General features: G+C 38.4%; 1 protein-coding gene across 50 annotated transcripts in view; it reads left to right on the plus strand.

The window, feature by feature from the left end:
- The window catches only part of clasp2 (cytoplasmic linker associated protein 2), a 40694-nt gene extending 24187 nt beyond the window's left edge, over positions 1 to 16507 (plus strand). For 11 of the 50 annotated variants that reach the window (XM_043218520.1, XM_043218526.1, XM_043218522.1 and 8 more), the window contains 22 exons: positions 920 to 1087; positions 1326 to 1367; positions 2016 to 2123; positions 3148 to 3210; positions 4055 to 4161; positions 4892 to 4915; positions 5088 to 5335; positions 5450 to 5513; positions 6253 to 6309; positions 6909 to 6911; positions 7759 to 7922; positions 8023 to 8101; positions 10607 to 10750; positions 10872 to 11015; positions 11713 to 11819; positions 11915 to 12065; positions 13094 to 13295; positions 13383 to 13576; positions 13666 to 13794; positions 13887 to 14093; positions 15141 to 15257; positions 15373 to 16507. In XM_043218520.1, the coding sequence (XP_043074455.1) occupies positions 920 to 1087; positions 1326 to 1367; positions 2016 to 2123; positions 3148 to 3210; positions 4055 to 4161; positions 4892 to 4915; positions 5088 to 5335; positions 5450 to 5513; positions 6253 to 6309; positions 6909 to 6911; positions 7759 to 7922; positions 8023 to 8101; positions 10607 to 10750; positions 10872 to 11015; positions 11713 to 11819; positions 11915 to 12065; positions 13094 to 13295; positions 13383 to 13576; positions 13666 to 13794; positions 13887 to 14093; positions 15141 to 15257; positions 15373 to 15462 (2612 nt within the window). In that variant the 3' untranslated portion in view covers positions 15463 to 16507. The remainder of the gene's footprint in view (positions 1 to 919; positions 1088 to 1325; positions 1368 to 2015; positions 2124 to 3147; positions 3211 to 4054; positions 4162 to 4891; positions 4916 to 5087; positions 5336 to 5449; positions 5514 to 6252; positions 6310 to 6908; positions 6912 to 7758; positions 7923 to 8022; positions 8102 to 10606; positions 10751 to 10871; positions 11016 to 11712; positions 11820 to 11914; positions 12066 to 13093; positions 13296 to 13382; positions 13577 to 13665; positions 13795 to 13886; positions 14094 to 15140; positions 15258 to 15372) is intronic. The other 39 variants (XM_043218527.1, XM_043218544.1, XM_043218535.1 and 36 more) reach the window with 36 other exon arrangements.
- The last annotated feature ends 201 nt before the right edge of the window (positions 16508 to 16708 follow it).

Consider the following 16708-nt stretch of genomic DNA (forward strand, 5'->3'; position numbering starts at 1 on the left):
TCACTTAGTCCAGTCACTCCCATCCTGTGGGCCTCCGACCTCTAGTCTTACATCTTCCCTTGTCCTGGTTCACGGGGGGGGAAAAAAACATGGGTTTTCCTATCAACCCCCACTTTCTTCAATGCATGGAGGGTGTGTTGCTTGGATCACTTTGGATGGTATTTTGTTTTTTTCTTTCTGCAAACCTGTGAATAATTTGTTAAACCTCACTTTAAAGCTGGGCGGTATGACGGTACATATCAATCGTTTAATACAGATTCGGCTTCTATTATAAATCTGCCACATTGATCCCGGGTGCGATTAAAAAGACGTCGGTGTTATGTAATGTGAAGCTGTTTCGGTACTTGCGTCCATGAAGATGAATAAAGTAAGATGTTCTTTTCGCATTGAAAGCGTTTAAGCCACTAAATTATCAAAAAACAGAAAATTGTCACAATTTAAAATACATTTGCTTAAATTTTCTGCAAAAAATATATAGTGAGGCATTTGTTATTATCGTGACACAAGATTTTGGTCATATCGCCCACCCCTACTTCTCGAGTGGGGAAATTTAATGATTTGGTCACAGTGGTGTGTTAAAGTGCAGCGTGAGCATGTTCATTTGTGTTTGTGTAGAATTTGTAGTCATAGAAACATTTTCCCTTTTTGTCTCGGACACAATCAGAATCACAGCACTAGCACTTCTATGTAAAACAGTCATCTGTGTCTGTGATTTGTTATTGTAAATTATTAGCTATGATGTGTAGTTTGTTGGTGAAGTTTAAGTTTGGCGTTAGTGGACAGTCTGTATTTTGTGTTGTTTGTTCTATTCATATATATTTATATTTAATGCTGTTTGTCTTTTTGTGTGCATTTATCAATAGCAAGATTTGTTTTTAGGCTAACAAAACGTCTGTCATTGTTTTCTATATATTCACAGCGGGTTCTCGCTCGGGATCCCCAGGCCGGGTTCTGACCAGCACAGCTCTGAGCACGCTCAGTACAGGAGCTCAGCGTGTGAGCGCAGCTCCGGGGTCCCACCGACGCAGCCGGATCCCACGCAGTCAAGGCTGCAGTCGAGACTCTAGCCCTACTCGCCTCTCTGTTGGTAAGCACTGGCTTCTCTCAGTGGTCTTCTATCTCGATGATCTCCTCAGTTATGTTTTCTCTCTGATGAATAAGACTTTTTTTTTTTTTTTTTCAATCAATGACTGTCCGTTGAATCTTTTGGGCCACAAGTTGCAAAAGAATTGCAATCGCACATTGGCTGTGAGCCTTCAGTAGGCCTTCGCATAAACGGACGATATTGTTCTTACCAAAACTGAAATGTTTTCTTTCAATCAAAGCTCCTTCAAACATCAGCCACATCTACAACGGATCAAAAGGAGGTATGTTAGAGATTTTTTCCCCCCCTTGATCTCCGCCAGTCATCGCATAATGATAATTCATCTGCCTGTCTGAGCTGGGGCTGTCATCCTAATGGTGTTTCATGCTGGAGGTGCTTTGTTGCGTGTAACATGCTGCTTTTGGAAAGCGGAACATGCCGTCACATTAACCTGCTGGGTCTTCCCTTGTCTGCTGTGACGTTAAACCCCACAGCTTGGTGCTGCTCTTTGCAAAGTGAATGAAGTCCATCTTATGAATGCAGATGAACGTTGACCATTGGTTAAGACACAGAATACAAAAGCAAAGATCCTGACCTTCCTCCTCCCATTTGTTAGCATTCACCCTGTAATTCTTAACTTTCTTCCCCTGTCACTAAATGTCTGCTCTGTGCATGGACTCTGGAAATTAGTATGAATGTCAATGTTTTAATGTTGTTTGTCTTCCTATTTCTGTGAGGTTCCTCGGGGCTCTGTATTGGGCCCTTTTCCCTCAAATGGTTAATAGATTAATACTTTGTAATGGTTACAACTTTTCTTTCTCTGTTTCTCCTACCTTGCCTGTCTGTTATACCTTTCAATGTCTCTGTTCTTCTTTATATGTTTTTTTTCTCTCTGCTCTTGTCTTGATATGTTTTCTTGGGGGTGGGTCAGCGAGGGGTAGTCGTATACCACGACCTAGTGTGAGTCAGGGCTGCAGTCGTGAGGCCAGCCGAGAGAGCAGCAGAGACACCAGCCCTGTGCGCTCCTTCACGCCGCTCGGTGAGTAACCACGGCAACCATTTCATCTATCAGGACCATTCAGCTTCAATTCAGCAGGGACCTAAAATGGTTAGGCAAAATCATGCAATGCTGGAAAATTATGCGTCTTCCTTCACTTCATTTGAAACTAGAAGTCAACCATCTGCACATTTTGCTCTTTGCTCGACTCAGTTTGCTTCAACATTTTTGCAGAAACCAAACAGAAATGTTTGTACAGTGATACACAGCACAGCAAGCACATTCATGTTGAATTACACATTTTTTTTGAGGTTGAAAAATCCCACACATGGTTCAGCTTGGTCAGGAAGCAGTTTTCTCCTGGCCTTGTTTATTTTTGCCTCATTTTACACAGTAAACATTGCTGATGGATGCTGACACAAGGTTCATCTGAGGTCCTTAAATACAGCACACCAGAGAAAAATCATGTAAAACCACAGACAGGAAATATAAGAGTCAGTTTTCTTAATACACCTTCCTCGTGTTGAATATACTGTTTTGAACTGAATTATCATTTCTGGAAAGAAGGAAAATTGTGAATGCCGTTCCTTGACTGCATATATGTGCATAATGTGCAAAAGCCTTCTCACACATACATTTTATTGAATTAATCATGGAGGCCTCAGTGTAACAAAAAATTGAAGCACATCTTTTTTTCTTTTTTTGGAAAATAATAATTTTTAAGTTTGTTTTGAGAGGCACAAACTTCAATGGGGAATGAAGATAATACAATTTTGCAGATGCTATTTTTTTGAGGTTAGGTAATTCTGAACAACTTTTTTGAGGGGTGCCCAAAGTGTGAAAATATTCTTGGTGTTGTGCAGAACTGGACTAATACCCTTCAGTGTTGACACTTGAAGTGTGTGAAATGTGTGTTTCACAGCGGGGCATGTGTGTGGTTGGTGATGGCACATTCTCACATTACTGCTAATTGGGAGTTTCTCTGGTGAGCTCTAACACTGGCCTGGTTACTTATGTGTGTGTGTGTGTGTGCTTGTTTGCATTCTTGTGTGTGTGTGTGTTGCAGCATCCCGGCATTATTCTCGCTCAACTGGTGCTCTTCATGCCCCAGATGCCTTCGGGGCAGCAGGTGAACTGTCACCCCAGCCCGCACAGGACTTTTTAATATATATATTTTTTAAGCCATTGTCAGTTTTTGAATTGTAGTTTTTCATCTCATCCTTCTGCTTCTTTCAGTTTAGCCTCCATCAGACCTGCATGCTTTAAGTTTAGTGTTCATAACAGCTGTTCTTCTCATTACATTGATAACAACTGTATTCAAGTAGATTTCATGTGGAACATCTTTCACAGTCACCTGTTTTTTGGTTGTTTTTTTCCCCCTGAATTTAACCCAAGTTTTTTTTTTTTTTTTTTTTTTTTATGTGTCTACTTGTTTTTGGATGTTTTTGTTGTTGTTGTATGGGCATTTGTGGTTAATTTCCATCAGTATTTTCAGTGGTAATCATTGTTTCTGGTTTTCTAGCGTCAGTATGCACTTTATTGGTGAATTATGTTTTAATTAGTGCTTTCAAATAACTAATCGCGATTAATTGCATCCTAAATAAACGTTTTTGTTCACATAATATGTGTGCGTACTGTGTGTATATATGTGTGTGTGTGTGTGTGTATATATATATATATATATATATATATATATATATATATATATATATATATATATATATATATGCACACACACAAGCATGTGCATATATTTTGAAAATGTTTACATGTATTTTCATCAATACATATATATTTCTATAAATATTTAATTTTATAAATGCGTATAAAATGCGTTTTTAATCTAAAATTACAAATCATAAATATACACCGTACACACGCGCATATTCATGGCATGCCTTTTTTTTTTTTTTTTTTTTTTTTTGGAAATGTATTTGTGCATGTATGTGTAAAATGTGTGATGTGTGTTGTAGGTTCTGGGTTGGGTATGTCTCAGTCCAGTCGTCTCTCATCCTCAGTTAGTGCCATGAGAGTGCTGAACACAGGATCGGACGTGGAGGAAGCCCTGGCTGACGCTCTGGTAAAAAATAAATAGACATCTGTGGGAATTCTGCTTACAACCTACTCACAAGTTTACATACCCTCAAAATCAGTAGTTGTTTGATTAGCAAATCAGCAAATTAGAACACATTTTGAATCTATATTTGAAATGTATTAAACAAGAAAATTATTATTTCTGTAATAACTGTAATAATTTTTCACAATAACGTTTTTACTGTATTTGTGATCAGATAAATTCAGACTTGGTGAAAATAAGAATACTAATTATACATTCCTACTGGTCCCATTATTTCGTGTTTAAAACTGGTATGGATATTCCATTTTAATCCACTGTATTTATATGGACTTGAGATTTAATATTATGTAAGGATGTCAAAAGTAACACATGCATACCAGTTTTTTTAAGCATCTAGCACACTGGTCTCAAACTCAATTCCTGGAGGGATCACAGCTCTGCAGAGTTTAGCTCCAAACCTAATCAAACACACCTGATCTAGCTAATCAAGGTCTTTAGGATCACTAAAAAATGTCAGAACAGGTGTGATTTGGAGCTAAACTCTGCAGAGCTGTAGCCCTCCAGGTATTGAGTTTGAGACCACTGATCTAGCAGATTTTGCAAGGGGTATGCAAACTCATGGAAAAAAAAAACTGTACTCTCAAAATTAACCTAACCAGTATATTGTGCGCTGAATGTCCAAGTGTCTGTCTCTAACTCATGCTTTAACCTTTGGCTTTATCAATGCTGCCAGCTATTAGGAGATATGCGGGGCAAGGTTAGTCTGTCTGGCTTTCTGTCTGTCTGCATTAAGATGACATTACATTAAAATGTTCAGTTTTTCCTAGGACTGGGTGATATCGCATGCTATATGCCCTAGTCTTTCTTATGTTGTTTCAGTGTGTTATGCCTAAAATGCTCATTTGGATGTCATGTGATATTTTTCTAAGCAGAAGAAACCAGCTCGACGGCGGTATGACACCTATGGGATGTACTCGGATGATGATGCAAACAGCGACGCCTCCAGTGCGTGCTCAGAGCGTTCGTACAGCTCCCGGAATGGAAGCATTCCAACGTATATGCGGCAGACTGAGGATGTGGCAGAAGTGCTCAATCGCTGTGCCTCTGCCAATTGGTCTGAGAGAAAAGAAGGTCTGATGGGATTGCAGGCATTGTTAAAAAACCAACGAACTCTCAGGTAACCCGTTCAAACTCGAAATGAGGTGCAACTGTTTTTCACATTCCAGCTTTTCTAAATTGGCTGATTCATGTTCGGTGAAAGTGTTTAATTTATTTTTTCTCTCTGTTGCAGCCGTGTTGAGCTGAAGAGGTTGTGTGAAATTTTTACGAGGATGTTTGCAGACCCACACAGCAAGGTACCTTCGTTTGCCGCTTTCAAGCTCCAGAACACACTTACACCACACACACACACACACACACGCACTTCTGCAAGGCATGAACTCCTGCATCACAACAAAACCGCTTGACTGGATCGGATTCTGCCTCACCCACAGCCCGTATTCTCGCCACAAACACACAGATCCACACTCTCAGGCATGTGCATTGCACACTAACTCTGGGGTTAAAGACCGTGGCTAATCGCATGGTTTGGTTTGATTGGATTTCTGGTTTCAGACAGCTCGCTCGTCTCTTTTTCGGCCACTGTAACGCCCGACGTCCAAACTTCCTCTGTAGCTTTTTCTTCCTTTCTTGCTTGCACTCACTCATACACATACTGGGACTGTCACAATTCCCCCCCACAAAAGAAAAATATCCTATCAACTCAAATTTCATGCAAATCTTTAACCATTAGGAAGAACGTGAGAAAATGAGATTGCTTAAAGTTCAGCAAAGCCTTGTAGGATTTCAGTGTAAGCACTGATGTTGTTTTCTATATAACTTTAACTATACATTTTAAATTGTACTCGTAAAGTATTGGTTAAATTGACAGCCCAGTCCTACACGCACACAGACTAACCCACGTTTGAGGTGTCTCTCTTCGTCTTGGAACCTCCCTCTGGCATTCTGTATCTTGTCGGGTAGGCCGTAGCTCCGCCCCATTTATCTGATTATTGGGCTCATGCCTCATGGCCCGCCACTGTTTCTGATTTGCAGCGTGATCCCAGAGGCTTCGGCACGGCAGAATCCGGTATCAGTTCTGCCTCTTTTAAGGTACAGAAGTCATTCTACACTCCTGCCCAACACAATCACATTCTACAGCGACCCAAGCTTTTCTTTAGGTGTATGGAGAACCCTGGATTCCTTTATGTGGATAACTAAAAGGTTTTTTACATTGCAAATGGATCCATTGCCTATGGATTTCATACCATTTCTCCCATTTTTTTATTGGTCAGTAGTAATTTTGTTTCAAAAGGGTGCCTTATTTTTTCCTTTTTTAATGTCTAAGCGGTTTCCTTAAAGGACTAATTCACCCTAAATTGTGTCATGATGTACTTACCCTCATCTCACTCCAAAAGCATACAGCATATGGACTTAGTTTATTCCACATCTTCTGAAGAGCACATACATGTACAATGTGCATTTTGGAATGACATGAGGGCGAGTAAATGATGACAGAATGAACATTTTTGGGATGAATAAACCTTTCATTACAGTGTCATGACATATTTTTTTTCTATAATATATTTATTCATTTCTATGTTGTTCCCAATGGTTCTGCAAATGCTTAGCATTTATCTTTTATATATTTTTACGAACATTCACCAGTGTGTTTGTTTCTTTTCATGCCTTACCCTGTGGTGGAACTGTAGAGAGTAAGTGTGGTTAACTTTTGTGCAAATGTTTCATTTATTTATCTTTGGTGTTGCGTGTTCGTTTTTATGCAATGCCAGTATCTATAAACTGCTTCTGTAATAATAAATAGCTGGAAAGCATATATTCAGTTTTTGGCTGTGTTTGGGGCTGAGCATTAACAGTGCAATCTAGTTTACTAATGTACTAATCAGTAACGTAATAGGATGAGGAAAAAGTGACACCTAACAGATGACAAATATGTTTTTGATCCTGCTATTAATCTGTGGCTTTGCTGTTAACTAATCAAGAATATTAAAAACGTTTCTGTATTGTAAACATCAGTAGTTTGGATGTTTGATCTTTCACAATATTAGTAACAATTAGCATGCAGTTTTGCTCATTTCTACATTGTATTTGTTTTAAAGGGGCAAAAATCTCTGAAAATCCCAAGTAGGCAAATATTTAAGTAGTGCCTTTTTCAAACTAAATAAACTACAAGTCGTATCATAGTGTGCCATTTGAAAAGCTTATTTTCAGCTTCACCATATCTTTCTATTTTACATTGCTTCCCTACGTCACTATTAATGATTTTTTTTTTTCCTTTATAAACTGATGCTATTCAGCTGGAGTCAAATCAGAAGTTTTTATATCTTGCACATCACAGTTTTAGGTAAAGGTGTGTTGATTGCATTGGCACTGCCTAGGCATTTTCCTACTGGGAGACAAAAACATTGCACCATTAACTCTTAACAAATGTCCTGCTCTGACTGAGTGAGAAATGCATGAATCAAAATGATTGTTTCTGTCGTTGATTTATTTTTACTGAATTAACTGCTATTCTGTATTTCTGATGTCTGTTTTGTACAGGTGTTCAGCATGTTTTTGGAAACGTTGGTGGACTTCATTGCGGTTCATAAGGAGGATCTGCAGGACTGGCTCTTTGTCTTACTAACACAGCTGCTGAAGAAAATGGGAGCGGATCTGCTCGGCTCAGTACAAGCCAAAGTACAGAAGGCCCTAGACGTCACGAGGTATGTTATAAGGAAAGCTGGAATCCATTATTTATGCCATGCTCTGATACAAAGTGTCCGCAGATTTCAGTTTATTTATTCCTTGTGTTTTTTTCTTCAGAGAATCTTTCCCGAATGATCTACAGTTCACTATCCTAATGAGATTCACAGTTGACCAAACACAGACACCCAACTTAAAGGTAAGTGCTTTTTTGGAGACACTTTATCATCTTACACTGTGTGGATGAGCGACTATGCTTGATAGTGTTGTGCAACATGCTGGTATCAGAGAACGTAAAGTAACTTGGATTGCCGCTGCCAGGTCTTAGCTTGAGTGCTTGTTGATTTTTCTACAGGATGTCATGCACTGGGTCAGTGTGTACTTTGGTTTTTGTTATCCCTCCATAAAATCTCATGCAAGCCACAAGGACTTTGCCTTGCATAAGAATCTCCAACCTCTACCTCACAGTGTTTCCCTTCACCTCAACTGAATCTGAAGAGCCACTGATTTAGTTGTTGCATTGTTAATGTGTTGTAAAAATTGTCCAAAAATGGTTCAGTTGATACCGTTTTACTATATAAAATAGACTTTTTATTGATAGGGTGCCTGTGTTGTTTTGCATTATTTATATAGTATTATAGTATTTATTCATATTTCATTCGTATTTGGCTTTTATTTTTGTATTTCCTCAAATTTGTCATGTTGTCATTTTTATAATTATATTATTATATAGTTTTTATAGTTTTATATGATTATATATTAATTATATAGGTTTTTTATTTATATAGCTTCATTTAGTTTTAATGCTTGAACTTATTTTCAGTTTAGTTGACAAGGGAACATTTGTTGCTGTTATTTTAGTATTTTTGTATTAATATTTACATTTTTGCTTCAGTCTGTAATTGTCAAATTATTTGTTTTGTTTTTTTTGCGTACTCCTGTTTCATTTTTTTCATTTTTTATTTTTTGTCAGTGCTTCAACTTTATTTTCTTTAAAAAAAAAATTGTTTGCTTTTTGTTAAAATATAAAAATATTTTATTTCAATCCAGCTTTATTTTAATTCCCTGTTTTTTTAATAGTTTTACTGTAAGTTGCTGAATTTACAATGACACCAAAGGTAGTCTAAATGTAAAATGAAAGGAAATCAACAGTGAAAGATCACGAGTTAAATAATAACAATATTGTTTTAAAAAAAGAAATGAATGAAAAATAGCATATTTTATATTCGCAGTTTAATTTATAGGAGTTTTGTAATATATTGCATTGTCTTCAGCTGCAACAACAATATTTTTTAGGAAACACTTTCCTACGCCAATCCTACAACCACGTTTCCCATGTCCACACACGCAAAGACCCAACTCCCTTCTAACCAAACCATCTCCCCTTCATCTGCCTCATCTTTATTTCAGCACTATTACTTAATATCCCATCCTGTCCAGTTTTCCCTCCTATCCCTCTGTCCTTCCCCTTATCTGCGTGTCTGTCTGGGGCTTCCTTTCATTGATGTGCTCTCCCTCTCTCTCTCTGAAGCCGGGGAAAAGGCGCTGTTGCCGGTACGGGGGCGGGGCTATAGAATTGCTTCCCCTCAGAAAGCGACGGCATGTTTGCACACTGCAGGAAAATAGCCAAGTGTGGAACCAAACAGTACAGGTCAGTGAGACTCAGGGGAAGCAATTCTATAACGCGCAGCTCCCATAACTAAAATCCCACAGCTGAGCTAGCTCAACTTAAATCCAGTTTCTGGATGTACTTCTTCCACAGAAACTCACAGATCGATCAGATTTTAACCCATAGTTCACAGCTTGAGAACTCTGCCCATTGCATGCATGTTTATTTTGATGAAGCTTTAGTGGCAAGTTCTTTTTTTTTTTTTTTTTTTTTTTTTTTTCTTCTTCTTCTCGACCTACACTACCGTTTAAAAGTTTAGGGTCAATAGGATTAAATTAATCATTCCGTTGACCAAAGTGACAGTAAGGACATGTAATTTTTCAAAGATTTCTATTTAAAATAAATATTATTCTTTTGAAATTTCAGTTTTTTTAAAGAACCTTAATATATCACAGTGTCCACAAAAAAAATTAAACTGCATAACCGTTTTCAACATTAATGATGATAAATATTCTTTAAGCACCAGCATATTAGAATGATTTCTGTAATATCACGAGACACTGAAAACTGGAGTAATGACCGCTGAAAATTCAACATTATAATCACAAAATAAATACATTTTAAAATGTCTAATTTGATAACGGGCGCTTTAAAGAAAGAACGTGGGGGTGGGGGGGTCTTGAGAGTAGCAGGTTGTTTTATTGAAGGCATGATGTTTGAGAGAGAGGGACGTCACTGAAAGAGAGCAGGACACAACGCGCTGGCAACACAAATACTCTTGAGACACAAGCTTTTTTGTCTTTGAAACGCTGTGCTGAGCCCAATCACACCCATCACGCTCACTCCAACGTCTCCCTGCCGTCTTGCTTCTTTTCATGGGTTTAAGAGCAGCTGTGAACGTGTGACTTTGTGTGCTTGCTTGTAACTGGTGGGCGGCAGCGGTGATGGTGTTTTGATTCTGACTGTGGAAAAGCTTGATTGAAGGAGAGTTTGTGATTTGAGGTAAAAACTTCTGGAGTGAATGTTACGGTTGAATGACATAATATGCCTTCGTCGAATCTGTTGCACAGTTGTAACACGAGGATAATGTTTCAGGTGAAGGTGGCCATTTTGAAGTACATAGAAACACTCACACTACAAATGGAGCCACAGGATTTTGTCAACTCGAGCGAAACCAGACTGGCAGTGTCGCGTATTATTACGTGGACCACCGAACCCAAGAGCTCCGACGTCAGAAAGGTACAAGATGAGACATTACACACATTATGTTTCCTGTGATTTCAGCCTAATAATGTGAGCTCTCAGGTCACTTATATTTAGTTTTCGATCTCTTCTGATGAATTCTGTTGTTGATTTGTAGGCAGCACAGTCTGTGTTGATCTCGCTGTTCCAGCTGAACACACCAGAGTTCACGATGCTTCTAGCTGCACTGCCTAAAACCTTTCAGGATGGAGCCACCAAATTATTGCAGAACCACCTACGAAACACAGGCAACACATCCCAGGTGATAAACGCGTTACTAATATGCAATGTATGAATTAGCCATGAACATGCTTGAGGAATATGAAATATGATAAATAAATAAGTCTGTAAGCTGTAAATAAAAGTATTATTTTTATACTGGGTAAATTACAATAAATACATTTTTACAATACAAAATTATATATATAATTAGTTAAATACTACTACTGTTAATATTATTGTAGGGGCTTTTTGGTTTTTTTTTTTTTTTTTTTGGTCAAACTACACAACTAAACAGATTTTTTTTTTTTGCATTTCTCATGCTTTTCTATCAAAACACACAGAAAATCAAATCTGATCTGATTTTTTTGGTTGTTTAAATGAAGGAAGAAATTTTTGAAGTTAATGTATAAATGTGATAGACACAACGTGAGGTCATATTTATTCTTTAACATGCAAAAACTTTGCACAAGAACTTTGGACTTGGTGTAATGTGAAATATCCTTAAGGCTGATGATAAAATATGACTTTTAACTCTTTTGAGCAATGTTGCTTGGGCACTTTTCCACTGAGAATGTGTAACGTTTTTATCTGGATAATGTAGTTCAGTCACAAGCCATGTGTCTCACCTGGTTGCCTAATGAGAGAACATTGACTAAAGTAGAAACATTGCCCGAAAAATTACCAAGTGTATCATCAGCTTAAGAAATCTTTTTTTTTTTTTTTTTTTTTTCTTGCAGGCTCCAATGGGAAGCCCGCTCACCCGACACACTCCAAGATCACCAGCCAGTTGGTCGAGTCCTTTAACGTCCCCTACCAATACATCACAAAACACACCTTCACCAAGGTATGCCACTGAGTTACAAACTACAAACATCATTTTGAGTTTGCTCAGCATTTCTCCATATCTAATGTCCCATGTCATTTTGTGTGTGTGCACAGTGCATTTGATTATGATACAGAGAACATGAACTCTGAGGAGATCTACAGCTCCCTGAGAGGAGTCAGTCAGGCCATCCAGAACTTTAGTGTCCGCAGCCAAGAGGACATGACGGAGCCTCCAAGAAAAAGAGATGGAGATGGTGGAGAAGAGGTGAGCAAGATAAGGTTGACAAAATAAAACAAAATAGTTGAAATTTTTAAAAGAAAATGACAAAACCTTAACAGAACGCTAAACTGAATATATCAGAACAAAACCTATTTAAAAATATATTAATTCATATTTTATTCCACACTTATTCCGTATGGATCACTATTCAAACAAAACTGAATAGTGGAATGAGGTTAAAAAAATTTAAATATGGTTTATTTATATTAGTTTGTTACTAAAATAAATAATTACACTTTTAGTATTATCAGGGCTTAAAGTTTTCTGGCACTGTGCCGGATCTCCGGCGTGCATTGTTCGGCTGTGGAAAAAATCATCATGCATTTAAAAAAAAAAAAAAACATTTTATGTTCATATTATGTATGTGTATATTACATTATTTATTTTAACAGTGTTGTTCAATAAAACCATGTAGTTACTTGGTTTTGATATTTTATTTGAGCTAATTATTACCGCCTTAGTCATTAGTCATACTAAAATTACTAAGGCTTGTTTGTTTAAAAAAAAAAAAAAATCACTATAATCAGTAGATTACCTGATTAACAAAATAATTTTCCATATGTGTGATTATAGTTTTTATTGTTCAGGTCAACCATATATTCATGAAAAAAAATCTGTTTGATTAATGAAAGCATAGTATAACTCCTGTATTACAGAGTATGTATTTTTAATGTGTTTAATTATAATCATTTAAATATTAATACAGTTGAGTACTCCTTTGGGGGTTTTTTCCCCATATCATATCATATAATTTTTTTGTAAAAATAAAACCATTTCAAAATAAGAAACTAAAATAATATATAACTAATCCCAATCGAAGAGTGCAATTTTGATATCCCAATTTGTGCGTGCATAAAAGGAGTGATATTAAAACCAAGCATATAGTTAAGAAGAAGAATTTTCATCAAGATTGACCAATTAGAATTAAGTATTTCAGAGAGCTGTGTAATAAGTCTGTAACAATGATTTGTTAAATTATAACGCGGATGTGTTATGAATGTGTCTCTGTGCAGGGTGGTGATCAGCCCACAGACTCTGGTCGGACGGTGCTGGATAACAAGACCTCTCTGCTAAATACTATGCCACTCCTCTCCTCGAGTCCCCGCCCAACAAGGGAATACCAGCCTGTCAGCTACTCGGACTCTTCTTTCACCTCCTCCCCTTTCAATAAAAGCCTGAAAGATGCAGACCAAGATGCAGAGTCCCTCACTGATGGTAAAGCACTTCCATAGCTATTTGTAGCTGCTTTGTGAAGTGCGCACATGTGTGGGTCTGACTTCCTTTCTGCTGTTGGTGTTACAGACAGCGGCGTGGACCAGTCTGAGGTGGTTGCTGAACTCCTGAAAGAGCTGTCGAATCACAGCGAGCGGGTAGAAGAGAGGAAAGCCGCTCTGTGTGAGCTAATGCGGCTGATCAGAGAAACGCAACTGCATGTTTGGGACGAGCACTTCAAAACCATCCTCCTGCTGCTCCTAGAAACACTCGGGGATGGAGAGGTGCATGCAAACATACGCTCACTGCTGTGAACCCGCTCTAATCTGAATCATGAGGAGATCTTGCTGATCTTTAATTTTCTCTGTCTTAGCATGTCATTCGGGCATTAGCGCTGCGGGTGCTGAAGGAGATCTTAAACCGGCAGCCGTGGCGCTTTAAAAACTATGCGGAGCTCACCATTATGAAGACCCTAGAAGCACATAAAGACCCGCACAAAGAGGTCCGGGCTCCCGACACAAGCACAGACTGACAGCTCAGACTGAAGCGCAAATGTAAACCTAAACACAAAATGTCCTTTTGTCTCTGTATCAGGTGGTACGGGCTGCAGAAGAAGCAGCGGCTATGTTGGCGACCTCAATAAGTCCCGATCAGTGTATTAAGGTGTTGTGCCCCATCATCCAGTCGGCTGATTACCCCATCAACCTAGCTGCCATCAAAATGCTCACCAAAGTCATTGACCGGCTGCCCAAAGAGGGTCTCCTTCAAATGCTCCCTGAGATCGTCCCAGGGCTCATTCAGGTAAATGCTTTTTTTTTTTTTTTTTTTTATACACTAGGTTTGAGAACTAATTATAGAACTAATAAATTAAATGAGTCCAGTTTCTAAATTTAAACAACGCTTTCAACTGTGAGACTAAAAAGGTTAGTTCACCCAAAAAGTCATTATTTATTTATTTTCCTCTGTGGAACATAATTTGTCACCAAAACTGTTTGAATGCCAGCATTATGCAGAAAACCTTCTTTTGTGGTTTGTTGGTGAGAAAGTAAATGATTTATGGGTTAACTATCTTTTTAAAATCATTGTACTTTACCATTAAGGAATTTGGATCCAGAATTGTTAAATTATTCACTATTCCCATTCCTAATTATTTAGCTAAATATATTTGGGATATGTGATTGTACTTTTATAGATTTTTCTTTTATGCCAAAAATGATTAGGATGTTTTGTGAAGATATTTTGTAAATGTCCAACCGTAAATGTTGTAAAAACATTTTTTTATTAGTAATATGCATTGCTAAGAGCTTCATTTGGAAAACTTCAAAGGCAATTTTGTCAATTTTTAGCAGATTCCACAACTAGTGGATGTAAACTGTCCTACCCTAACAAAACATACATCAGTGGAAAGCTTATTTATTTAGCTTTTTCTAGATGTTGTATGAATCTGAATTTACAAAAAATTAACTTGATTGGTTTTGTAGTCCGTGGTCTTGTATAAAATTACAGTTAATGACTTTCTATACTTCAGCTGGATGGTATGTCAGGCTACAAGCTGGTTTAGATACAACCCTAATCAAAGCAGCTGATCAAGGTCTTACTAGGTCTACTTGAAACTTCCAGGCAGGTGTCTTAAGGCAAGTTAGAGCTAAACTCTGCAGGACACCACCCCTCCACGACCAAGTTTGATGACCCCTGCTGTAGAACATACTATCAAACTTGGATAGTTGACTTGTACATAATTTTAACCCTCTTGAGCCCCCATTTAGGAACAAACAAAATCCATTGACATGCACTCTGTAAGGTAACTATGACGGCCCCTGCTTGATGATCTTTTGCTCTTCCTTGCAGGGTTATGATAACTCTGAGAGCAGTGTACGAAAGGCGTGCGTATTTTGCCTTGTGGCCATCTATGCTGTCATCGGAGAGGATTTGAAACCTCACCTCAGCCAGCTGTCTGGCAGCAAGGTGAGCCGTTTCCTCTCTCAAAACCCAACCCCTTTCCCTTTTTCTATCGGCTTTATATTTCAAAAACATCTGTAACATGTGCATTCTCTCTCTCTCTCTCTCTCTCTCTTCCCAGCTGAAACTGTTGAATTTGTACATAAAGCGAGCTCAGAGCGGCTCCAGCGGAAGCGACCAGTCTTCAGATGTGGGAGGGCAGGGCCTGTAGCTGTGCCGCCACCATTCAGAACTACAGCACTCTCTTAGTGCAGGGGGACCCTAGCTGGCTTTTTAACTCACATGCATACACAAACAAACAAACAAACACCTACACACGCTTGCCTACAGATACACAAAGCCGCATACACCTACACCGCTGGACACCCTCCTCCGGCCCCACAAAACCTTCCAGTGGGATGTGCGTCGAGGAACGGCGTCGGACTGAAACTCTTCCTCCAAACTAGGATCACCGTCACTCCGTGTGCATGTCCGAGAAACCGCTATCTGTGGCACAGATGGTGGATTGCTGATGTAGTTTTGTTGCCTTGTCAATGAGAAGATGTGTACGAGTGTGTGTGTGTGTGTGTGTGTGTGTGCGTGTCAGATGGGGAGGGCGGAAACCCAGCAAAAAGAGGGGGTGTCGTGGGTGTCATTTTGTGCAACATGGAAATTGTTTCTTTTTATCAAAGAGCTTTTGAGAAACTCAGATTTTTAAGATGAAGTTCAAAACTTCTTGGTCTGAGCGACACGTCATTAACGTTCCTAATTGCTCACTATCGATTATTATTATTAACGGTCATATCAGTTCATAACAGCGAGCGGTTGGTCCAGCTTGCTCTATTATAAGACATACTTTGCTTGGCTTTATGCATGTCACGAATAAATCTGAACCTTTTTATCTGGTTGCGAACATGGCTTAGCGGGCCACGCGTCAGTCGCCCCGCACTCCCGAGATTCTCATCGCAGCAAGGCCACATGTGATACCGAACCACATAGGCAATATGTATCTATATATACCATAACAAAGGAATATTCAAGAAGATCTCGTGATGTCCTGAGGGCGTGTGGATTCTTTTAAGTAGCATAGTGTCATTCTTCTCTGATGGGAAATTTGTAGAAATGTATTTACGCATCTAAATGCCGCAACTGTCTTGTCACTTCTTTCCTGTAGTGTCGGTCTTTCTCCACCCTTAAGGAAGTTCTCTTTCTTCCCGCTGCATTTCTAGAACTGTGCTAACGATGAAATTAAAATAAAGAAAATGTACAGTAATTAACTAAATGTCTCCTTGTTGTTTTTCTAAATGTGACCTGGGAGCGCAAATATATATATATAGCCAAAATGTTTTTTTTAAAGGCCAAAAATTTTGTATCAAGTAAAGAATAAATAATATATCAAAACTTAACCTTTGATTAGTAACATGCATTACTAAGGACTTCATTTGGGCAGTTTTCTCAATATTTAGATTTTTTTTTTT

The sequence above is a fragment of the Puntigrus tetrazona genome, chromosome 19 (assembly GCF_018831695.1).
Source record: "Puntigrus tetrazona isolate hp1 chromosome 19, ASM1883169v1, whole genome shotgun sequence".
NCBI lineage: Eukaryota > Metazoa > Chordata > Actinopteri > Cypriniformes > Cyprinidae > Puntigrus > Puntigrus tetrazona.